This window comes from Engystomops pustulosus, chromosome 4 (assembly GCF_040894005.1).
Source record: "Engystomops pustulosus chromosome 4, aEngPut4.maternal, whole genome shotgun sequence".
Taxonomy (NCBI): Eukaryota; Metazoa; Chordata; class Amphibia; order Anura; family Leptodactylidae; genus Engystomops; species Engystomops pustulosus.
In genome coordinates, this window is record NC_092414.1 from 92,553,729 (window position 1) to 92,579,587 (window position 25,859).

Below are 25,859 nucleotides of genomic sequence, written 5' to 3' on the forward strand. Positions count from 1 at the left end.
GTAAAATGATAAATCCCAGCACAGTAATAAAACTTTAATTCTTTATTCTTGTTTACTAAAAGTGTTACTTGAGTGTTTTTTGAGCTGTCTATGCTCTTAGTATTAACAAGTGGTCTGGACTGTCTCCTTTCCCGATGTATAGTCAATGGCAAAAACAGACTTGCATTCTATGTTTGCTACGAGGAGTGAGTGAGCTGTGCTGGGCAGAATTCCTTTCTTTAACCCCTAGGGGACGCAGCCTCTTTTGGCCTTAAGGACGCGGTCCCATTTTTCAAATCTGACCTGTGTCACTATAAGTGGTTATAGCTTTGGAACGCTATGAGATATCCAGGGGATTTTGAGATTGTTTTCTCGTGACACATTGTACTTCAAATTAGTTTAAAAATTTGGATGAAATCTTTTGCGTTTAGTTATGAAAAAAACCAAAATTTGGCAAAAATTTGGAAAAATTCTTTATTTTCAACATTCTAAATTCTCTACTTTTGATGCAGATAGTCATAGCACCCAAATAAATTCATAACTTACATTTCCCAAATGTCTGCTTTATGTTGGCATGGTTTTTTAAGATTCCACATATTTTACTAGAATGTTATGAGGCTCAGAATTTAGGTATCATTTTTCACATTTTTTGTAAAATCACCAAAACCTGTATTTAGATGGACCTGCTCAACTTCTAATTGACACCGAGAGGCCTAAATAATAGAGAGACTCATAAATTACCCCATTGTGGAAACTACACCACTCAATGTATGAAAAACCACTTTTAAGAAGTTTGTTAACCCTTTAGGTGTTTTATAGGGGTTAAAACAAAATGGAGGTGCAGTCTGCAAATTGTAATATTTTTTCACAATACACTCATTTTGGGTGGAAAATTAAACATTTACAATGGATTAAATTAAAAAAGGCTCCACAAAGTTTGTTACCCAATCTCTCCCGAGTACACGGATACCCCATATGTGGTGGTAACCTGCTGTATGGGCGCACGCCTGGGCATAGGAGGGAAGGAGGCGCCATCCAGATCAGAATTGCCATGTCACATTGTACAGGCTATAATTTTTTTTCTTTTTTTAATGTGGACCTATAGGGGCTTATTTCTTTTGCCACATGAGATGCACTTTTCTGGTACGTAATTTCGGGGAATCTATAGGCTAATTGGTGAGATTTTATTAACTCTTTGTTGGTGGAGGAAATGAAAATCATCACTTTTTAGGAAGATTTTTGTTTGTTTTTTTTTTGGCCGTTTACCATACCATAAAAATAGTATATTATTTTTATTCTATGGGTCGCCATGGTTACGAAAAGACCTCATTTATATAGATTTTTTATTTTTCCCATTTTTACTGAATAAAAAGTAATTTGGCAAAAATGTTGTTAATTTTAGCATCACCGACTTTCATATGCATAACTTTTTTATTTTTCGCCTCACAAATCTGTTTAAGGGCTTATTTTTTGTTTTGCAAGAAGGATGGTTCTTTTTAGTGGTCTTATTTTAGATTGCATAACATTTTTTAAATTAATTTTTAGAGCATTTTTTATAGGGTATTAATTGAAAATTGTCTTTTTTTTTTTCGCTTTTTTTTGGGTTTTTTTAACGGGGTTCACTTTGCGAATCTAATAACGATTCTGTTTTATTATTCAGATTGTTACGGACGCAGGGATACCAAACATGTGGGGGTTTTGTGTATTTTATTCAATTGTACTGAATAAAAACCAATTTGGAGAAAATCTTGTTCATTTTAGCATCACCATCTTTTCATATGCATAACTTTTTTATTTTTCGGCTGACAAATCTAGTTAGGGGCTTATTTTTTGCGAGAAGAGTTGTTCTTTTTAGTGGGCTTATTTTGGAGTGCATAACATTTTTTAAATCACTTTTTAGAGCATTTTTTATAGGGTATTAATTAAAAATTATCTTTTTTCGGAACGTTTTTGCGTTTTTTTTTCTACGGCGTTTACCGTGTGGGTCCAGTAACGATTCGGTTTTATTATACAGATTGTTACGGACGCGGCAATACCAAATATGCGGGGTTTTTTTGTGTTTTTGTGTTTTTTATACTTTATTAAGTGTTTTTATAGGAAAGTGACATTTTAGGGGCTTATATTTTAATGTATTTATTTTTTATTTATTGTAATGTGATAACTTTAGTGTTTTTTACTTTTTTTTACTTATACATACTTGAACTTGAACCAGTGATGCTCTGATCACTGGTTTAAGTTCAATACACTGCTCTACAATACTATTTTATTGTAGAGCAGTGTAAACTGTCTGAGCAAGCTTGCGCATGCTCAGACAGTTTACAGTCAGACCCGGAAGGGGTCTGGCTGCCATGGCAACCGGGCAGCTCCGAGGCACATGCCAGTCCTCGGAGCTGCCCAGAAGTGGATCGGATCCCCCGGTAAGCGGCACGGGGGATCCGATTCACGGCGCAGACACCCTTACACGCCGCGGTCATGCTTGACCGCGGCGTGTAAGGGGTTAACACCCGCGATCGGAGCCGGCTCCGATCGCGGGTGTTAGCGCAGGCTGTCAGCTGTACTAGACAGCTGACAGCCGCTGCTTCTGGTGCCGGCTCCGTTCGCGAGCCGGTGCCAGAAGCAGGACGTTATAGAACGTCCCCGTGCGCTCAGTATGTAGCCTCGGGGACGTACTATAACGTCCTGGTGCGCCTAAGGGTTAAAACTGCTCTACACAGTTTACAGACTCCAATTTGTCAAAAATTTAATATAATATTGTAATATGCTACCAAAAACCTTGGCTGCGGTCCACAATAAAACAATTGGATAGTCACACAAAGATGCTTGAAGAAATGATAGAATATCTATCACAACAACGGCACACTGTGATACACACACATATCTGCAATCACAACAAGGGCACACTGTGATACACACACATATCTGCAATCACAACAAGGGCACACTGTGATACACACACATATCTGCAATCACAACAAGGGCACACTGTGATACACACACATATCTGCAATCACAACAAGGGCACACTGTGATACACACACATATCTGCAATCACAACATGTGCACACTGTGATACACACACATATCTGCAATCACAACAAGGGCACACTGTGATACACACACATATCTGCAATCACAACATGTGCACACTGTGATACACACACATATCTGCAATCACAACAAGGGCACACTGTGATACACACACATATCTGCAATCACAACAAGGGCACACTGTGATACACACACATATCTGCAATCACAAGGGCACACTGTGATACACACACATATCTGCAATCACAACAAGGGCACACTGTGATACACACACATATCTACAATCACAACAAGGGCACACTGTGATACACACACATATCTGCAATCACAACATGTACACACTGTGATACACACACATATCTGCAATCACAACAAGGGCACACTGTGATACACACACATATCTGCAATCACAACATGTGCACATTGTGATACACACATATCTACAATCACAACAAGGGCACACTGCAATTCACACATCTACACACTGACACACACATTTACACACTGAAATGCAATGTACACACTGTGATACACACACATATCTGCAATCACAACAAGGGCACACTGTGATACACACACATATCTGCAATCACAACAAGGGCACACTGTGATACACACACATATCTGCAATCACAAGGGCACACTGTGATACACACACATATCTGCAATCACAACAAGGGCACACTGTGATACACACACATATCTACAATCACAACAAGGGCACACTGTGATACACACACATATCTGCAATCACAACATGTACACACTGTGATACACACACATATCTGCAATCACAACAAGGGCACACTGTGATACACACACATATCTGCAATCACAACATGTGCACATTGTGATACACACATATCTACAATCACAACAAGGGCACACTGCAATTCACACATCTACACACTGACACACACATTTACACACTGAAATGCAAGCACAATTACTTGCCTGATAAACTCATTTCAAGAAGACATCATCTTAATCCTAATCCTGCCCTCATCCTCCTATGTGCTGACTATGTGTCATGTTATTTTGCAATATATTCGACACTAAGACTTTTATTACACACATTCTAAACATAATAAAATCAAGAGAAGTAGAGATGGCAGCTGTGTGACAGTAGATTTTAGAGAGCATCTAGATCTGATGAAAGTGTTAATCCTGTAACCCACTCACCCACTCAAGTGTATAACCCTTGTCCAGGTGCCTAATTCAGTTATAACCTCTATTCTGAGTTAAGACAATATACACATTGTGCAGAGAAAAATCAAGATTTTCTTGGCTATTGACCAGAATATTTTGGACTGGTTTTCTTGTTTTGTGAACTATGTATTGACTTCACAGGTTGATGCTTAGCTATCATGTGGCCACTTTGCTTATACATCTACCATGTCATAAAATGACTGGGTCTGTTACACATTTTCTGCTTTTATGGTGGAGATAATTCACACCTCAGTGATCATTTTCCCTTGGCAATTATATCACCATTTGGTACTTTGTCCAGAGGGAAAATGAATGCACTAGGCTATATCCCTGAGTTCAGCAGCTTGTTTTAAAGAACAAAGCAAGGTCAAAATGCTGCAGAATATATCGAGGCTTAATTCTGTCTCTGTCTGTCTCATTAGTAGCTCATGTGGTTAGAAAATAGAATGGTAAGAGGTCAAGTATTTGCAGAGAAAGAACCTCAGAAGAGAATGTATTTATAACATTCTTTTATATATAAGGAGCGCTGCATCTTTTATAGTTGTGGAGTATCTTTGGGAATATATTACTAGAATATATTGTTTCTGTGCACTCACATTAATAATTGAGTTAACATGTGGGCATGCAAGAAAGATATGTAACCATCCAATGCCACTATTTTCTCGTACAATTTCTTTCTTTGCTAGGTATCATTGTGTGCAATGAATGATGACTACATTACACTGCATAATTAAAGGCCTGTTTTATGTATCCGGTTTAATGCCTTGTTTAGTATCTTTTGCAAAGTACACTGTGCTGTCCATTATTTAGCTAGAATCTCGTCAGCCTATGATGAAATATTCAAGAGTTGCAAAATAAAATATCTTAGGAAAATATGCCTATTAATTATGTTTCACTTTGTATCAATAAATCCTAGTCATTAAATGCATTTAAGTTGTTAAATTCGAAGTTATGATCTTTGCTAATTTCTGCTGTAATTTTAAAGATCTTTGCTCATAATCATGATACTATGATACTAGCTATATCCCTCTTAGCGTGTAAAATTTATAAGCAGGTCATGTGCTCAGATGAAATTTACATTTTAACTCCAAAACATAAAAAACAGGAGTTCTACATCCTGTGAAATTCAATCAGGGGAATTAAATATGGCTTACTGACCCTATTGTGATGACAATCCAGACCTCATTTATTATAACTGTGCGGCAAAAATTATAATATAATATAGTATTGGCGTGCGCCAAATAGGTTATATCTGTGCGCCACATTAATCTATTACAGCATTGAAGCCGACAGCTGGTCAGAAACAGTCATATCCTACCGTCAGGTAATACAAACATGGACAAAATTGTTGGTAGCCCTTGTTTAATGAAAGAAAAACCCACAATGGTCACAGAAATAACTTGAATCTGACAGAATTAAAAATAAATTACATTTCTATGAAAATGAACAAATGAAAGGCACCCATGCTTCAACGGAATAAAAAAAATAAAACTCATTATACAGGCCTCGACAGAAAACGATGGAACCCCCGAAAAAATGTTCACTGCTTGCTATCAGTCAGTGGCCTGTATATAGGGCTACAGCTACTCACTGTACTGTTTGGTGACATGGTGTGTACCACACTCAACATGAACCAGACAGAAGTTGTCTCAGAAGCTTAGAAAAAAAATGATAGACATTCAGGGATAAATGCATTGTTTATCTCCAAGCAGCTTAAAGTTCTTGTGACTATAGTTTCATGTATTATTCAGAAATCTAAGATCTATAGCTGGTGGACTTATGTAACAGCTGTCTAACAACATATCGGTGGTAATAAACTGTATTATTGTTAACCAGAAGTAAAAGAAAGTGAGAGTTAAAGAAAATGAGTGGTGACAATACATACAACTAGAACAAGGCTAGATAGAGAACTGACTAAGTGGTTAAATAAGCCTAATTGTCATCCTAAAACTTACACCAGTAAACTGGTGTAAAAGGTTGTTGGCTCAACTAAATTGGTTTACAACTTATGCATATAAAGTAGATAGTGACAAATATTGTCAAAATGGTATTATCAAGCTGATATTTGATAATTAAAATATAATGAACAATATATTTTTATATGAAGATTACTGTGCAAGTAGGTCACTTGGTGTGATTTAAACGTATTATTTTGAGTGTCTGAATAGTTTTAACCCCTAAGGACTCAGCCTCTTTTGGCCTTAAGGACGCGGCCTCATTTTTCAAATCTGGCCTGTGTCACTATAAGTGGTTATAGCTTTGGAACACTATGAGATATCCAGGGTATTTTGAGACAGTTTTCTTGTGACACGTTGTAGTTCAAATTAGTTTAAAAATTTGGATGAATTCTTTTGCGATTAGTTATGAAAAAAAACAAAATTTGGAAAAAATTTGGAAAAATTCTTTATTTTCAACGTTCTAAATTCTCTACTTTTGATGCAGATAGTCGTAGCACCCAAATAAATTCATAACTTACATTTCCCAAATGTCTGCTTTATGTTGGATGGTTTTTTAAGATTCCACATATTTTACTAGAATGTTATGAGGCTCAGTGATTTTTTTTTAAATCACCAAAACCTGTATTTAGATGGACCTGCTCAACTTCTAATTGACACTGAGAGACCTAAATAATAGCGAGACTCATAAATTACCCCATCATGGAAACTACACCGCTCAATCTATGAAAAACCACTTTTAAGACGTTTGTTAACCCTTTAGGTGTTTTATAGGGGTTAAAACAAAATGAAGGTGCAGTCTGCAAATTGTAATATTTTTTCACAATACACTCATTTTGGGTGGAAAATTTAAGATTTACAATGGATTAAATGAAAAAAGGCTCCACAAAGTTTGATACCCAATTTCTCCCGAGTACACCGATACCCTATATGTGGTGGTAACCTGCTGTATGGGCGCACGGCCGGGCATAGAAGGGAAGGAGGCGCCATCCAGTTCAGACTTGCTATGTCACATTGTACAGGCTATAATTTTTTTTTTTTTTATTGTGGACCTATAGGGGCTTATTTCTTTTGCCACATGAGATGCACTTTTCTGGTAAGTAATTTTGGGGCTTCTATAGGTAATTGGTGAGATTTTATTAACTCTTTGTTGGTGAAAATGAAATGAAATGAAAATCATCAATTTTTAGGAAAATTTTTATGTGTTTTTTTTTGGCCATTAACCATACCATAAAAATATTATATTATTTTTATTCTGTGGGTCGCCACAATTATGAAAAGACCTCATTTATATAGATTTTTTATTTTTTCCCATTTTTACTGAATAAAAAGTAATTTGGCAAAAATGTTGTTAATTTTAGCATCACAAATCTGTTTAAGGGCTTATTTTTTGCGAGAATGATTGTTCTTTTTAGTGGTCTTATTTTAGAGTGCATAACATTTTTTAAATCACTTTTTAGAGAATTTTTTAAAGGGTATCAATTAAAAATTATCTTTTTTTGGAGCTTTTTTTTTTTTTTTTTACGGGGTTCACTTTGCAGATCTAATAATGATTCTGTTTTATTAGACAGATTGTTATGGATGCAGGGATACCAAATATGTTGGGGGTTTGTGTATTTTATTCAATTGTACTGAATAAAAACTAATTTGGAGAAAATCTTGTTCATTTTAGTATCACCATCTTTTCATATGCATAACTTTTTTATTTTTCGGCTGACAAATTTGGTTAGGGGCTTATTTTTTGTGAGAACAGTTGTTCTTTTTAGTGGGCTTATTTTAGAGTGCATAACATTTTTTAAATCACTTTTTGGAGCATTTTTTATAGGGTAGTAATGAAAAATTATCTTTTTTCAGAACGTTTTTTTGCGTTTTTTTCCTCCGGCGTTTACCGTGCGGGTCCAGTGACGATTATTTTTTATTATACAGATTGTTACGGATGCTGCATAGCAAATATGCCGGGTTTCTTTGTGTTTTTTATACCTTATTAAGTGTTTGTATGGGAAAGTGACATTTTAGGGGCTTATGTGTAGTGTTAAGTGTTTTTGCATGGTTTTACTTATACTTACTTGAACTTGAACCAGCGATGCTCTGATCGCTGGTTCAAGTCCAATACACTGCTCTACAATATTTTTATGCAGAGCAGTGTAAACTGTCTAAGCATGCAGGCGCATTCTCAGACAGTTTACAGTCAGACCCGGAAGGGGTCTGACTGCCTCGGACATCGGGGCAGCTCCGGGGCACATGGCAGTCCTCGGAGCTGCCCAGAAGTGTATTGGATCCCCTGGTAAGCGGCAACGGGGATCCGATCCATAGCGGAAACACACTTAAATGCCGCGGTCATGCTTGAGTCAGCTCTGATCGCAGGTGTTACAGCGCGGTGTCAGCTGTGAAAGACAGCTGACAGCCGCTGCTTCTGGTGCTCGCTCCGTTCGTGAGCAGGTGCCAGAAGCAGGACGTTATAGTGTGTCCTGGTGTGCTAAGCATCTAGCCACCGGGATGTACTATAATGTCCTGGTGCGCCTAGCGGTTAAGAGAAGAAAAATAAAAGTTATATCTTAAAGATAAGTCTTTACTAGGTCATCACATTTAGGTGTTAAATATAAGCACCACTTTTTTGCAAATTCAATATAGAGACCACCACAGAGGTTGAAGTCCCAAGTGTAGATAATCATTTTTGTGGAATTCTGCCCTGTGCTGGCACACAAGCTGCAGCAGGTGACTTTTCATACTGGAGAACCTGTAAGACTTGGTGTAGAAATAAATGCTGCTGGTGGCTCTTAGTATATGTGGATATGAGATCCATAGACTGTGGGAGCTTTTGTCTCTGTTAGTTTTCATGTGGAGCCTCTAATAAATAGGGCAGACGAGGACTTTCATGCCTGCACCCACCCCCTTCATTGGGGAAATCCACCAAAACTGGTAGAAATGGGGCTATGTACATTCCCTCTCTTCCAGAAAGATGAAGGCATAGCATTTCACTCAATGTGTTAATGGAAAAATTATCAACAGATTGATGGTTTTCTATCCAAAGGGAGAATAAAATATAGATTGGCTCCTCATTATAACTGTGTAACTATGAAATTTTGGAATGTTTCCTGAGAAAAGTTAGTTTGAGAACAACCAGGCATATAAAGCAGAGTCTATGAAGTGGCTTCCCTCCAGTTTATGCCATTGTGACCAGCATTCATACAGGGAATAATAAGAATAAATGTTTAATTTTGAAGCACTTCATATTCTGCTGTGATTTACAGATCACGGAGTACATATACAAACAAAATAAGACACATGTTAATAACATGGTCAAATGATGACTGATGCTCAAAAGAGACTTACAATGTAGTAGGAGAAAGGGGTGACGTGGTAAGTGACAATGCTTGTACAATGTTCCAGCCCCTCAGGACTAATAAATAAATAAAGCTGTAATGTGAACTAGTTACCAACCACCTTTACAGTATATACAGAGTATGGGAGAGGAGAAGTTCTGGGACAGTGATGAATGCAATGTTTGTGTGAGATGGTGAAGATTACTGCACATGAATTTTAGTAAGTGTGATTGGTGAGCTAATTTTGTGAAAGACAATAACCAGAGTGATGGTTATGGTCTGAAAGTAGAAAAAGTAGTATAAGGCCTCATGCACATACGTTTTTTAGAGGTAAAAACAGCCACAGCAAGTTTTTTTCTTCTAAAATAATAATAAGAATTTAGTGTGAAGAATTTAGTGTGAAATCCAGATTTGTATTTGAGCACTGTATTTCTCACACCACCGTTAAGTGGCCATAACACCGCAACGTAAATAATTCTATAGGAATACAAAAAAAAAAGGGCTACAAATGGTGTTGCCTACTATATATGGCCGTTTTTGCAGTGGTTTTCATGGGAGACCAGGTCATGTTGGTGCCACCCTACAGTATTTTTCTGTGGATACCACCAGTTTACGGTGGCATTTGGCCACAAAAATGGGGCTGCAAAATGCATATGGTCGTGTGAATTAGTTACAGGAAAGAGTTGGGCAAAGTCAAGGATATATTGAGTAGGACAAATAGAGTTGTGAGAGTCTAAACCTCTTACCAGCGGGTGATTGCAGCAAACAATGACCAGTAACATCTGCGATAGGTCATCAAGGGGTGGCGATTGGCTTCCATAACAGCATCGAGTCCTCCAAAGACACGAGGCTGTCTGGTTTTAACCTATTCATTACAATGTGCAATTCTCACATATACTGTCATACTGTAGTATGGCAGTATATGGTAGGATCAATCAGACAACCTAGGGTTAAAGTACCCTAGGGGTCTTAAAAATGGTGAAACAAAAGAAATAAAAAAGTTTTTAAAAATTATATAAAAAAAAAAATTTCAAATCAACCCCCTTTCCCTAAAAGTCTTATAGATATAAATGAACAGTAAAAATCCTAAACAAGTTAGGTATCACCATGTGCCAAAAGGCCCGATATATCAAAATATAATGACAGTTTTTCACAGCATTTAACCCTGTGATAAAAGATAGCACCCAAAGTTGAAAATCACACTTTTTTGCCCTTTTGAAAAATATACAAAATTTAATTAAAAGTGATCAAAAGGCCGTAGAGTCCTAAAAATTTAAGCATCAAAAGTGGCAAAAATTTACACCATCCACAGCTCCATACACCAAAGTATGCAAAAGTCATTAGCACCAGAAGATGGCAATTTTTTTTTGTGCAGGAGGTTTTAATTTTTGTAAATGTATGAAAACATTATAAAACCTATACACATTTGGTATCCCCATGATCACACTGACCTGAAGAATAAAGTAGACATGTAATTTGGGGTGCACAGTGAAAGGCGTAAAATCCAAGCCCACAAGAAAGCGGCGCAAATGCGTTTTGCACAAATTTCACTTCATTTGTAATTTTTTTGGCATGGGATATTTAAAACCTTCTCTATGAATTGAAATTTTTTTCACAGCAAACAAGTCCTCAGACAGCTCTCTGCATGGAAAAATAAAAATATTATAGATTTTTGAAGGTGGGGAGTGAAAAATGGAAATGCAAAAACAAAAAAAGGCCTGATCATTAAGGAGTTAAAGAGGTAGTTATTGACAGAAGCTGAGAAGCAGAATCGGTGTTGGGAGTGTTAAAATCTCCCATTATAAGGCTTGGAATTTTCCAGGATCCAAAGTAAGGAAACGTAGAAGCAATAAGGTGAAGGAACTAGTTAGAGAAGCAAGGAATCACTGGTGTGAAGGAACGTAGGTTCCTAATAATTCAACTGCTCAATAAATGTATTCATTACAGCACCTTTAAAATATCAATGTATATTGTATAATGCATTATTTTTTTCAACAAATGCAGCATGAAATCTCTTTATTCAGAAAACTTATTTCCTAGTGGCTAACTGCAATCAAAATGTTAAGATTTATTTTAATATATGTGTAAAAATAAACTGGTTATCCAAAGATATTATTATAAAAAAAAAAAATTCTGGGATATAGATTGAAGTCTGGATAATTTTTTATGAATTTAAGTACATAAATACTTTACAATTAATAATCAAATTTTGTTATTTTACTACCCAGTGTTATGTGTTAAACTAAAAACCACCCAAGAACCCAAAGGACATGAATGGCACTCTCCAAAAAACTAATTTGCAGGCCTATTTGACAGTTACTGTATATTATATAAATCATAGTAAAGATAAAAATGTTTCCAAAGCTCTACACAAAGTACAAACAGTACAAACTGCTCACACATGTATTTATAAAGTGTCTGTGACACATTTATGTTGTGGCTGCACTGTACATTTATCATGCAGTGTCCGACAGAATTGTGTCGCACATTCTATGTTAGAGGTCCAATAAAACAAGTTGGTGTACTCTGTCGGAGCAGTGCAGGAGGTAGCAGATTCATGAAGAACATGCACCACAGTTCATGAATCTGTCACACATTGCACCCATTAGAGGCAAACTGCACCTAGTGCAGTTTGCACTGTTTTTAATAAATGCGGGCCAAATTCATGGGTGAACAAAAAGTTAGTTTCTCTTTTCATTCATAAGGGAGTCTTGATATGAGTTTCTTCCTGTCCACACAAACACTAGTAACAGGATAACCTTCACTACAGCTTCTTTCACTCTGTTTTTAATACATCAAAGAAAAACAATATTTTGCAGGAAATATATTAACCTGCATTTCCTTTTATCACATTTAAAGTCCTTTATTATCTCATCAACCAACAATATAAGTATATACTGGTCATATATTCACTGGATTAATACTCTACTCTTGATGACCAATATTTCACAGGTACTATGTAAATTTGCTAGGTACACACATTTTATTTTATAGAAGTATTTGTGTTGGCAATTACAAATTCCATGGATGTTATTAAACAGTACTTTTTTGTAACTATACTCATGTCTTCTGGCATTTTATAGATCTTAAAAGTGGATAAAAGTGGAGAGAATACAGTGGCACCACGATTTATTTTTAAACCCACTAAAGATGTGCTCTGAAATGACCGTGTGTCACTCAGTCCAAAAATTTCAAAAATTATGAAACTGTTTTCAGGCACTGTCAGTCAATTCAAAATAGACATCTGTTTTTATTACATATTAAACATATACATCAATAGCCTATAAAAACATAAAAAAACTAGACAATGTGTTCTTAAAAGATATGCATGTATCCAAATTATAGAGCCTCACATAAGACTCTATACTTAGGATCAGTAAACCTAAAAGTCAGTTTGAGTGAAGTGAGCAATACACCTGAGATGAACTTTTAGGCTTACGGATATCAAGTATAGAGCCATATGTGAGGTTCTACAATCTGAATGCATGTATATCTTTTAACAGCACATTGTCTATTGTCTAATTTTTATTATTTTTTTTACAGGCTATTGATGCATAAGTTTAATTTGTAATAAACACATATGTCCTTTTTAAATTGCCTAACTGTGCATGAATACATTTTCACAATAAAAATAAAAGTGATCCTCTTTAAAACTAGGCTTTATTCTCTATGCACACAATAGAACATATGTCCGCTAATGTATATATATATATATATATATATATATATATATAGGCAGTCCCCGGGTTACATACAAGATAGGGTCTGTAGGTTTGTTCTTAAGTTGAATTTGTATGTAAGTCGGAACTGTATATTTTATCATTGTAATCCCAGTCAGAACTTTTTTGGTCTCTGTGACAATTGGATTTTAAAAATGTTGGGTTGTCACAAGAATCAATATTAACAATAAAGCTTCATTACAGACACCTGTGATAACTGTTACAGCTGTTTATTGTAGCCTAGGACTAAAGTACAATAAATTACCAACATCCAGTGGTCCGTTTGTAACTAGGGGTCGTATGTAAGTTGAGTGTTCTTAAGTAGGGGACCGCCTGTATATTTAAATATGAGTAACAGAATAACATTATAAAAAAACAAAACTAACTCATCATTATACTAATATATTCACCTCCACTATTTTATTTGATGTTCTTTTTATGTAGATCAAACAGTCATTGTAAATGTAAAAATGTGAAGAGAACAAGTGTCAATGGGAAGAATAGGTGACTGTGAACATGAAAGAAAGACAGGGGGGACTGAGTGACACACATCCCTTTGTTTTAATGATGACTGTATAAGGCTCTATAACATTTAATATTGGATGATGACTATATGAGCTTTAGAAGAGGATTTTAAATTACACCAATGTTGCTTGTATCTCAATAACATACTATTTTACTTATTACAAAATAACTTATAACACTCTTTACAATATATCATATTTAAAATCTTTCTCTTTAATTTTTCAGGGCCGGATATCTGACACAAAATATCCCTCTAGAGATTTTAAGATACCTTTCTGAAGAAAAGGATTTTCTTCCCTGGCATGCAGCAAGCCGAGCTCTTTATCCTCTTGATAAATTGCTGGACCGAACCGAGGACTACTGTATATTCAGTGTAAAAGATAAACTATTTTCTACTATGAACCTAAAACCTTGGTTTACCAAGACTTGTACAATTACATTTTTGTTCTTTTTTAAAGTGATGTAGGTTATATAGCAAAAGTGATACTTTGTGGGGAAAGTATAAATAAGGGAGATAGAATTTATCCAACGATGGTTTACTAATATTAACCCCATAGAGCAATAAGACGTAACCTTACGTCTTGCTGCGCATGGGGAAGTATGAAAAGGGCTCACGGGCTGAGCCCTCTTCATACTCACCGGGCATTTGCTTCATAATGAAGCAAATGCCCGTCGCTAGCACCCGCAATCGGTGCTTGCACCGATCACGGGGTTTAACCCTTTGATCGCCACCGACGTGGGCGCCGCCATCTTTGCTCCGATCGGCGCTCCCCGTGACTTCATAGGGGAGCGTCGATCTGTTGCCATGACAGCCTCGGGTCACACAAAGATCCGAGGCTATCATGATCTCGGTTATCTATTACAATGTGCGATTTGCACATTGTAATAGATGGTGTGCAAAATCCCCATATACTGCCATACTGCAGTATGGCAGTATATGATAGGATCGATCAGACAACCTAGGGTTAAAGTACCCTAGGGAGTCTGAAAAATAGTAAAAAAAAAAAATGAAAAAAAGTAAAAAAAAAAAAAAAAATTATATTAAAAAAACATAAAACTTCAAATCACCGCCCTTTCCCTAGAACTGATATAAATATAAATAAACAGTAAAAATCATACACACATTAGGTATCACCGTGTCCGAAAACACCGGATCTGTCAAAATATAATAACCGTTTTTCACTGCGTTTAACCTCGTAACGGAAAATAGTGCCCGAAGTCGCAAATGGCACTTTTTTGTCATTTTGAAAAATAGAAAAAATTCTATAAAAAGTGATCAAAAGGTCGTACAGTCCTAAAAATAAAAGCATTGAAAACGTCATCAAAAGTCACAAAAAATGTTACCACCCACAGCTCCGTATACCAAAGTATGAAAAAGTTATTAGCGCAAGAAGATGGCAAAATAAAGATTTTTTTTTCTGTACAGGAGGTTTTAATTTTTGTAAATGTATGAAAACATTTTAAAACCTATACAAATTTGGTATCCCCGTGACCGTACTGACCCAATGAATGAAATAGACCTGTCATTTGGGGCGCACAGTGAAATCTGTAAAAACCGAGCCCACAAGAAATGGCGCAAATGTGTTTTTTCATCATTTTCACTGCATTTAGAATTTTTTTCCCGGTTCCCAGTATATGGCATGGAATATTGAATACTACCACTACGAATTGCTATTTGTTACGCAGAAAATAAGCCATCACACAGCTCTTTACATGGAAAAATAAAAATGTTATTGATTTTTGAAGTGAAAAATAAAAACGCAAAAATGAAAACGGGCCTGGTCCTTAAGGGGTTAAATATAATAAAACAGTGGCAACTCTGCTAGGGAAACATAAATGAGAAACCTTAAGGCAGGGGTCTCAAACTCGCGGCCCGCGGGCCAACTGCGGCCCGCGGGACAACATTTTGCGGCCCCCACCTGGAAAAGCACCGCCCGCCGTGTATTCACGGCGGCGGTCGGGTCGCGCTGCATGGAGAGGGCTCACGGGTTGAGCCCTCTCCATAGCCGGTAAGTCTTTGCTGCATATTGCAGCAAAGGCTTACTGGTAACACCCGCGATCGGTGCTAGCACCGATCGCGGGTGTTTTTACAGCGTGGGCTGCCGGCAAAGCTGCCGACAGCCTCAAACAGATAGCGGCGCATGGGCGCCGCCATCTTACCTGGGATCGCCGCTCCCCGTGACGTCATCGGGGGGCGGCGATCCGTCTCCATGGTAGCCTCGGGTCTTCCGAAGACCCGAGGCTATTTCGTTTTAACCCCTTCATTACAATGTGCTGATAGCACATTGTAATGAATGAGGAGGAAAATCCCCTTATACTGCCATACTGTAGTATGGCAGTATATGGTAGGATCGATCAGACAACCTAGGGTTAAAGAACCCTAGGGAGTCTGAAAAATAGTATAAATAAAAATAAAAAAAAGTTTTTTAAAAAAAAATTAGAATAAAAAAAAATTAAATTTCAAATCACCCCCCTTTCCCTAGAACTGACATAAATATAAATAAACAGTAAAAATCATAAACACATTAGGTATCGACGCGTCCGAAAATGCCCGATCTATCAAAATATAATAACGTTTTTTACAATGCGTTTTACCCCGTTACGGAAAGTAGCGCCCAAAGTCGAAAATGGCACTTTTTTGCCATTTTGAAAAATATAAAAAAATCTATAAAAAGTGATCAAAAGGTCGTACAGTCCTAAAAATGATATCATTGAACATATTATCAAATTTCGCACTGAGCCCCTGACTGGGCTCAGTGCGGTAGGAGCTTGGGACCCCTCGGTGCACAGGACGCGTTCATAGAGAAAACACGTCTCCCAGCTCGGGGCTTTCCTTGCGCTGGGAGACGCCGTGACATTTGAATCTGAATAATGATATTTTGTAAGCGCATTTTGTGTGGAAAACTTGATGCGGCCCAGCCTTACCCAGAATCTACCTCCAGCGGCCCCCAGGTAAATTGAGTTTGAGACCCCTGCCTTAAGGCATATCTGTTGTTTAGAAAGGGAGAAAAACTGCTTGAATTATAGAGTTTGACATGGCATATATTTATACCATTCAACGATTATAATGTTGAATCTCTTTTTGCTTTTAGGACACCTTCAATCCATTTTAGTTTAAAAATTAAATATCATAATTAACAGTATTAACAGTAGTGTTGAGCAGTATTCGTAATGTTGAAGCATGTTTTTTCATAATTGTAACCCCTTACTGCCGTAACTATTTTCCATGTTTGAATTTCTGTTTTCTGTTTCACTCCTCTTAAAAACATTTTATTTTAATTTTTTTATTTACAGAGATCTGTCACTGTTAATTTTCTGCAGAACAAGTTATACTTCCCTGTAGCAACATTTAACACTCCATACAAAGTACTTGGAAACTGAACTTTTTTTTACAGTACGGGTTAACAGAATTGGATAATATTATTTATATCCCATTATTTTTACCCCGTGATTTTTATTTTAATAGAAGGGGCATTTTGTGTAATAGTTATACATTAACATTTATATGTTAACATTTTTATGATTATGTTTATTTATCTTTATTTAAAGGGACAGCAGTGTGATCTGATTAAAATCAGATTGTTCTATGACAGCCATGGGATCCCTCAGCCCAATATAGCAGTATTTACCCACTGTGCTTGAAAAGGGACCAGCTCATGAACCCTCTCCATGTATTCTAAGTGATGTTCACTGTTCAATAAGGTGTTAATAAGGATTTTGTTAGAAAGAAAGACAGAACTTTTTATGTAATGCAGACACATAAAGATGCTGAGAAAAGATAATATTTCTCCAGAACATTTAAAGAATCATTCTGATGTCATATTGAATTTTACCAAATTGTCATACATTATTCCCTTTTTAAAAATAGACTAAACATGGCAATATTGTGTTTCTAACCATTTTTTCAGAGTTATGGTATTTTTTGCTCTGAAGCTATTGGTCAAAAATCTTTCTAAGCAGCAGTAATATGGGCGGAGACTATCGCTTTCAGCCCTGGGTCATATTTAGGCCATACATTTCTCATGGTGCATTAAATCCCATAAGATTCCTACAAGTAAATCCTCTCAATACTGCATGGTGTACATACAAGATGTACAAAGTGACTAGTCTGACAGCTTTCATCACATAGAGGAGCATGGAGAATTTAACAAGTAGGGGAACCCAACAGTGAAAGCTATATAACATGTAGTCTGTGCAGTGTGCACATTAAGGGTCAACAGTTTAGTGTCCAAAGAGAAAAAGGTCAGGTAAGGTGCTGCAGAGGAGTGGCACAGTTTCAACAGCTCAGCATACAGTCAGCTCTCCTATAAGCTACACCTATATGTGAGCCTATCCAGAGTTAGTAGGGAGCAATAGGTCCTCCCCTCCGTAAAACCATATTGGTAAACAACTTTATGGAGTCCCAAGAAAGGTCAACAAAGGAGGATATAGGTTATCAAGAGGATAGGCAAAGTTGTTCTACATCCCAAAAGCTTTTGATATGGGGGGGGGGGTATTGGAGATGCTCTGTAAGCTTTTCTTTTTCATTTCATCCCATTACCAACACAAATAAAAAATATATAAAAATAGTAATCTGGCTAAAAAAACCCTTTCATTCAGGAACAAAACAACAGGGAAGCAGCACTCCAAATTGAATAGTGATGTTTATTTCACCAGTGGAAAAGATACAACATTTCAGCTATCTCTATGTAGCCATTTTCAAGTTTTCCAAACAATGATACAAGGTGGGTTTATGTCCCCCTGCAGGATGTGACATCTTCAGTGAAAACAAATAAATATAATCATCGGTTGCCATGGTAGCCTCGGGTCTTCATTTGACCCGAGGATACATGGCTTCTGCATATCCATTACAATGAGCCTGTGGCTCATTGTAATGTATAGTGAGCAGAAATGCCATATACTGCGATACAGTAGTATTGCAGTATATGGCAGGAGCGATCAGACCATCTAGGGTTAATGTACCCTAGAGGGTCTAAGAAATAGTGGGAAAAAAAAGAAAAAAAAAGTTTAAAAAATGTAAAAAAAATAATAAAATATTAAAAGTTCAAATCACCCCCCTTTCCCTAGAACTGATATAAAATATAATAAATAGTAAAAATCACAGACACATTAGGTATCTCTGCGTCCCAAAATGCCCGATCTATCAAAATATAAAAACGGTTATTGACGGCAGTGACCTCCGGAACGGCAAATGGTGCCCAAATGTCCAAAACGCGACTTTTACACCTTTTTGGATGACATAAAAAATGTAATAAAAAATGATCAAAATGTCGCACAGTCCTCAAAACGGTAGCAATGAGAATGTCGGCTCATTTCGCAAAAAATGACACCTCACACAGCTCCATGCGCCAAAGTATGAAAAAGTTATTCGCGTCAGAAGATGGCAAAATTTTTTTTTTCTTTTTTGTACACATTCGTTTAAGTTTTGAAAATGTATTAAAATGCAATAAAACCTGTATAAATTTGGTATCACCGCGATCGTACCGGACCAAAGAATAAAGTAGAGGTGTTATTTGGAGCGCAGAGTGAAAGTCGTAAAAACTGAGCCCACAAGAACATGACGCACATGCAGTTTTTTTCAATTTTTCCACATCTGGAATTTTTTTGCGGCTTCCCACTACATGGCATGGAATAATAAATAACATCATAGGAAAGTAAAATTTGTTACGCACAAAATAAGCCCTCACACAGGTCTGTACACGGAAAAATGAAAAAGTTATGGATTTTTGAATATGGAGAGCGAGAAATTAGCGAAAATACCCTGCGTCCTTAAGGGGTTAACCACAGACAGTGAACGGCACCAATCCTTAGTTCCTCCTGCTGAAAGTATGCCACCATTGCACTTTCTTTATCCTCCTTTACTTCTTTTATACAGAACTTTAACTGTAAGAAATATGCAGGCAGATGGTGTGGTACGTTCCAACAAAGTAAAATTTTATTCAAGTACATCATACTGACAAGAGTCAGTTAAAAATGTGCATATCACAATTCAAAACGCTAGCTTTCTTGTCCGCCCGACCCAGGGTTTCGCCAGCGAGGCTTCTTCGAGGGCGTTGCTAGCGTCTCAAACACCTGTCCCTTCTTATACACGTATTACTAATCTACTTTACATAAAAATTTATTTCAAGCCACCATTATTTTATATATACATTCAAACCCCCATAAAATTAATTTATACATAAAACCATCAATACATAATGGTTAATCTTCCTTTCGATCCTATGTATAAAGAAAGGTTAACCATTATGTATTGATGGTCTTATGTATAAAGCGAGTAGCTCCTCAGGGGGCAAGTTGTGCACCACGAACAACTGTTTTTCTGAAGAATGTAAAATGTTTTAAATGATCTACATATGACTTAAAATATATATAGCATGATCGTAACCAAATCATGTTTCAGTACAGAAGCTCTGCAGAAACATATGTAAAGACTATTCTTGTGTTGTTTTTTAACGCTATTACCAATGACTGAAAACTACTGGCTGACTGGCTTTTATTAATTTAGAAAAAATTTTACAATTATGTGCAATTTTATATTTCTGTAACGCAAGATAGAAAAGTAAGAAAAAAGGCTCTAAATAACTAAAAAAATATGTATGTTTCTTTCAGGAGTATGTACTGAAGCAAGTGGCAACAATGTACTTCCGACTTGGATGGCCTGTTAATGGGCACAATGGATCAATAATCCAGACGTCTTACCAGACAGAGTATGACAACATTTCTTTTTTTCCACAGAATCAGAATAGAAGCAATATGTATGTGTTGTGTACGGTACTGGATACTTTGTTTTCTGTGTTAAGTTGTAAATGCAGTGGAGTCTTTCTCTGATTCTGAATCATTCACATGTATGAGTTCAGAAAATATTTTGACAAGGATTAGTCCACAGCATTTTGTTATTTGTCTCCTTCTGTATTTTCCTTCTTCTTACACATTTTCTGCTGTAGTTACTCTTCTGAATCCTAAGGGAGTTTATCTTTTATGCTAAGCCATACAATGCAGCTTCAAAAGAAGAAAGCTCCATTAGTGTTACACAGTGTGACTGCAGCAGCATGATGCACCTTTTCTCCTGTCTTTTCTGTTTGATATTTCATTTCTCTGAGGCCCAGCATCTTTGAGATTTATATTCTCCCGCATGACATTTTTAAAGCAAACAATGTTCTGCTTATCTATTGAGTTACGACCTCAAAGTGATGTTGAGATTTGAACTTATGCTTATCGCTTGGCGCCAGAATGCTTGCACATCCACGGAACATTGCTTTCTCATACACTGGTGCTTTAGATTTACTTATTTTTTATATGTAGTCTTTGGTTGAATGAACTGACCATTGTTCCTGTGTGTGTCAGTACATTTGGTGGGGCATTGGAACTACATTGTCCTAACATGAATACATTTTATCGACTACAATTTTACCAGGATCAGCATTTTCCAATTCATTTTAAAAAATATTTTTATTTAAGGACAAAATAATTTTATAAAAATAGACAAAAGATAAAAATGCTGGTTATTTTACTTTGCTCTCTCTTCTATTACTGTATACTGTAATAAACAACACTAAAACAAACCCATTAGAACTGCCATTACAGGCAGTACCAGGCACTATGGGTTTATTGGTGAGGGACAGACAGCGCATAAATGCTGCAGGAAAACGTGCAAAAGTTGAAAACCACACTAAAAGCCTGTAGTGCAAGATTTTCTAACTCCTTTCAGAGCCCCATCACTTTTAATTAATTTTTTTAATGGTTATATTGTTGACAGCAGATGTTTAGCCATTTTTTTCCATTACTGGGTTCATTAATTAATTAACGGGATAATTATTTCTATATTTTGATATAGAAATATATATACTCGGTGAAGTAAAAAACATTATTGCTGGTCACTTCTGCCACTGAGACACATTTGTTATTTTAATATAGCTTCAACTAATCCAGGACAGGTTTCCAGGTCCTATAGAACCAAAGATATAGGCTTATTAAGTGATACTATCCCTGCAACCACTTAACATGACTCCTCTCATGTGAAAATAAGAAGAGTCATATTTACCTGGCCTTTGGGAGATGTTTTGTATATGTAACTCTTTCACATATTTCAGATAAAAGAGTCAATTCTAGAAAGGACATTTCATACCCTTCCTTTGGGGGGCTAATAGTTAAGTGCAGTAATACACTTTCCTTGCATGGCTGTGGAAAAAGTGGCAATTTTTTTGTTGCCACATGTTAGCTCTTACTTTGCTACAATACCATGTTGATTTAAGGACCTTAAAAATAAGTTCTCATTCTAGCCTATACCTTGGTTATTTGGTACCACATAGATTCATCATATGGATGCTTATGCTCTATGCTAGGGGTTGACAGGTTCCCATTTTGCCTATTTTCCTGGTGTATGAGGTTTTACAACAGATGACCCAACTTTGGACCTTTCTAAAGCCACACTAGCTTTACAAAGAGAGAGGAGCAACTGATCTGAATGTTTAACAAATTATATATACTGTTGGTTGTTCTACGGTGCTAAGTTTTTGTCTGCTCTCCAGTCCTTCTGTTATAAGCTTGATTTTCTGTGCTGGTAGTGAAAATTCAGTTACAAATGTGTTGCTCCAAAATAAATTGAACTAGCACATCTTGCTTGTTTTCTGATTGCTCCCCTATTGCTTGTTAAATTAATACTAGATTTGTACAATGACATAAGTCCTAAACATGCCTTCAAGGGAAACGTCTTTGGTATAAGTGAAATCTGTCACCTTAAAATGTGAGAATTTATTTAAGTAGTGATTGCTACATCCACAGTTTGCTGGTAAGATACTGTGCTGACAGCATATCAATTAGTTACATTGTTACTTTAATTTTATCCTAAATTAAAGCAGAAATGCTTAAGTGTGGATTTCTTCACTGAATATTTACAACTTGTTAATGTTTTTTTTCTCAAAGCTGTTGTCTGGCAAACAGCACATTTAAACAATAAAAGTGTGTAATTAAAATGAGAATTATGACCCTATCGAGCCATAAACAGTCATTTGAATAATATACCTGTAAGGTTCATAAAACGCAAAATAATATCAGGAGATAAATATATTAATGAATATTGGAGCTGCTCAATGCTAGTCGTTAACTGAGAAAGGAGCCATGAATGTAAAATAAAAACACAGCCACATGTTTTTAGCAATGACAGAAGTAATCAAAATGGATTATGTTGAAAATGTTGGAACTGTGAGGAAGTGAAACTTCAGCCATATAAAGTTTATCACATAAAGTTTATCTTTTGCTAAAACAATTTATCAAAACTACTTACTATAGTTAATAGTTAATATCTGTTTACAGAATCTACATAATCACTCTTTGCATCCCTTCTATATTTTAGGGAGCTCCGAAGAGAAGTTATAATGTTGGCTTGCAGTTTTGGTAACAAACAGTGTCATCAGGAAGCTGCAACAATGATCTCTGACTGGATTTCCAGTAACAGAAATCGGTGAGTAAGAAATTAACCAATAGATTTTTAAAGCATTCTTAAACATTGATATTATAGCTGCTGTTACCTTTTTCATCAATTTGTGCTGCAGCAGATCTCAATGAGATTGGACTATATGCGATAACCTTCATTACCCATGCACATAATAGAGCCATGAGTGATTATGCATGTGTTGCTGGTACGCCAGTTTCCCTTCTCAGACCATTTATGGTGGGTATCATACCAACTGTTTAGGGAACAGTCAACTAGACCTGCTGTGTCTTAAATATGGTGATTGTCAGCAAAAGTAAACCCTAGTTAAATTCCTGTAAATCCCCTAGTTTTTATGTTTCCACAACATTAATTACCGTATATACTCGTGTACAAGCCGAGTTTTTCAGCACAAAAAATGTGCTGAAAAACGTCCCCTCGGCTTATACACGAGTCTATTACCCAAAAAAATTACCCACTTAAAAAAAATAAAATTAAATACTCACCCTCCGATGTCAGCGCGGCTCCCCGATGTCGGCGCGACTTACCGATGTCCCTGATGTCAGCGCGTCCCGTCTTCTTTCTTCTCCGCAGCTCCTCTTCTCTATTCTTTCTTCTATCATCGACGCGGCCATGTTTTCTTCATGGCCGCGCATACTATGACGTCAGCAGCGGCCGCGTCATAGTATGCGCCTGCTAGAAGAAAACATGGCCGTGGGAAGAGTGAAGAGGAGCTGCGGAGAAGAAAGAAGACGGGACGCGCTGATATCGGGGACATCGGTAAGTCGCGCCGACATCGGGAAGCCGAGGGAAGGGTGAGTATTTAAGTTTCTTTTTTTAAGGGCCGTGGGGGCAGGCTGTATACTACTAGGGGCAGGCTGTATACTACTAGGGGCAGGCTGTATACTACATGGGGGCTGCTGTATACTACATAGGGGCTGCTGTATACTACATGGGGGCTGCTGTATACTTCTAGGGGCTGCTGTATACTACTAGGGGCTGCTGTATACTACAGGGGGGGCTGCTGTATACTACAGGGGGGCTGCTGTATGCTACTAGGGGCTGCTGTATACTACTAGGGGCTTGCTGTATACTACATAGGGCTGCTGTATACTACTAGGGGCTTGCTGTATACTACATGGGGGCTGCTGTATACTACTAGGGGCTTGCTGTATACTACAGAGGGGCTGCTGTATACTACTAGGGGCTGCTGTATTCTTCTGGGGGCTGGCAGGCTGTATACTACCGGGGGCTTGCATTCTGTATACTACTGGGGGCTGGCAGGCTGTATACTACTGGGGGCTGGAAGGCTGTATACTACTGGGGGCTGGAAGGCTGTATACTACTGGGGGCTGGCAGGCTGTATACTACTGGGGGCTGGCAGGCTGTATACTACTGGGGGCTGGAAGGCTGTATACTACTGGGGGGGTTTGACCAATGCATTTCCCACCCTCGGCTTATACTCGAGTCAGTAGTTTTTCCCAGTTTTTGGTGGTAAAATTAGGGGTCTCGGCTTATACTCGGGTCGGCTTATACTCGAGTATATACGGTATAAAGGGATGGTGTCACTAGAAAAAGAGATATATTTTACACACATACATATATAGTTTTATATAGTTATATTAGTTTTTATTTTTTATATTACCTTCTAATTCTGTAGTAGTTTTTTATCTAATTTACCTCACATACAGGACTGCAATACCTATAAAAACACTATGGAAAGCATCATCATTACATCCACTGATGACTATTTGCATCATTTGACCTCCATCAGTCAGGAAAGATGGAGGTCAAGCAGCTATTATCTTTAATATATTTTTTTTTACAAGAAAATAGCTAAAATCAGCAAATAACAACACCCCCAGATCCAATGGGGGTAATTTAGCTTTAGTCAGGACATTTGTACATGTCTTTTTTTCTGGATTTTGGACTTGTTTGATTTCTCTTTTAGTTTGATATATAAGACAGCTGAGTCTGTTGTGTTTCTCCAACTGTTTAAAGTCGAACAAAAGTTGTAAACTCTTCTGCAACCCCTTCCAAAGTTTTTCCTATGCCTGATTGGGACTGGAGTTTATTTGTGACTTTTTAACCATGATTTTCCATAAAATTTAGACTTTTTCATACTTCAACATCTGAATTTTAAAGATATATCAGGTGCAACACTAAAAAATTATTGAGTGGCTACTTTTCTAGGGGAGTGAAAGAGTTGTAAATTTAGCAACTATTCAAATGTGCCAAAAAGTTGCAAATATAAGAGGAAAAAAAAGAAAATCCTAAAATAAATGACCCCAATATATTACCTTTTTGGTGTCTAAACAAAAAGATAAGGGTATGACCTGAGAAAGCAGCAGATGGACTAGCTAATAAATATTATCAGTCCTTTCACCATATACCAGTGATGGCGAACCTTTTAGAGGCCGAGTGCCCAAACTGCAAACCAAAACCCCCTTATTTATTGCGATGTGCCAACCAAAAAAGCTGTAACTTATTGCTCCCTGTTCTTCAAAAACATTCGATCATATTGGCCTCCTGAGGACAAGATGGAAAATTTGCATAATTTTAGCTTCTTTCCAGTGCTCCTCCTTACACAGAGTTGTGGGGCCAGCAGAAGGTCTTCCAAAGATAATTTGTCCCTGTCTACTCATTCTCCCTCTTCCTACATACCCAAGTA

General features: G+C 37.0%; 1 protein-coding gene across 1 annotated transcript in view; it reads left to right on the forward strand.

The window, feature by feature from the left end:
* The window catches only part of TRHDE (thyrotropin releasing hormone degrading enzyme), a 452,112-nt gene that overhangs the window by 371,932 nt on the left and 54,321 nt on the right, over positions 1-25,859 (forward strand). The window contains exons 13-15 of the mRNA XM_072146727.1: positions 13,984-14,131; positions 20,368-20,465; positions 23,111-23,218. Of these exons, the coding sequence (XP_072002828.1) occupies positions 13,984-14,131; positions 20,368-20,465; positions 23,111-23,218 (354 nt within the window). The remainder of the gene's footprint in view (positions 1-13,983; positions 14,132-20,367; positions 20,466-23,110; positions 23,219-25,859) is intronic.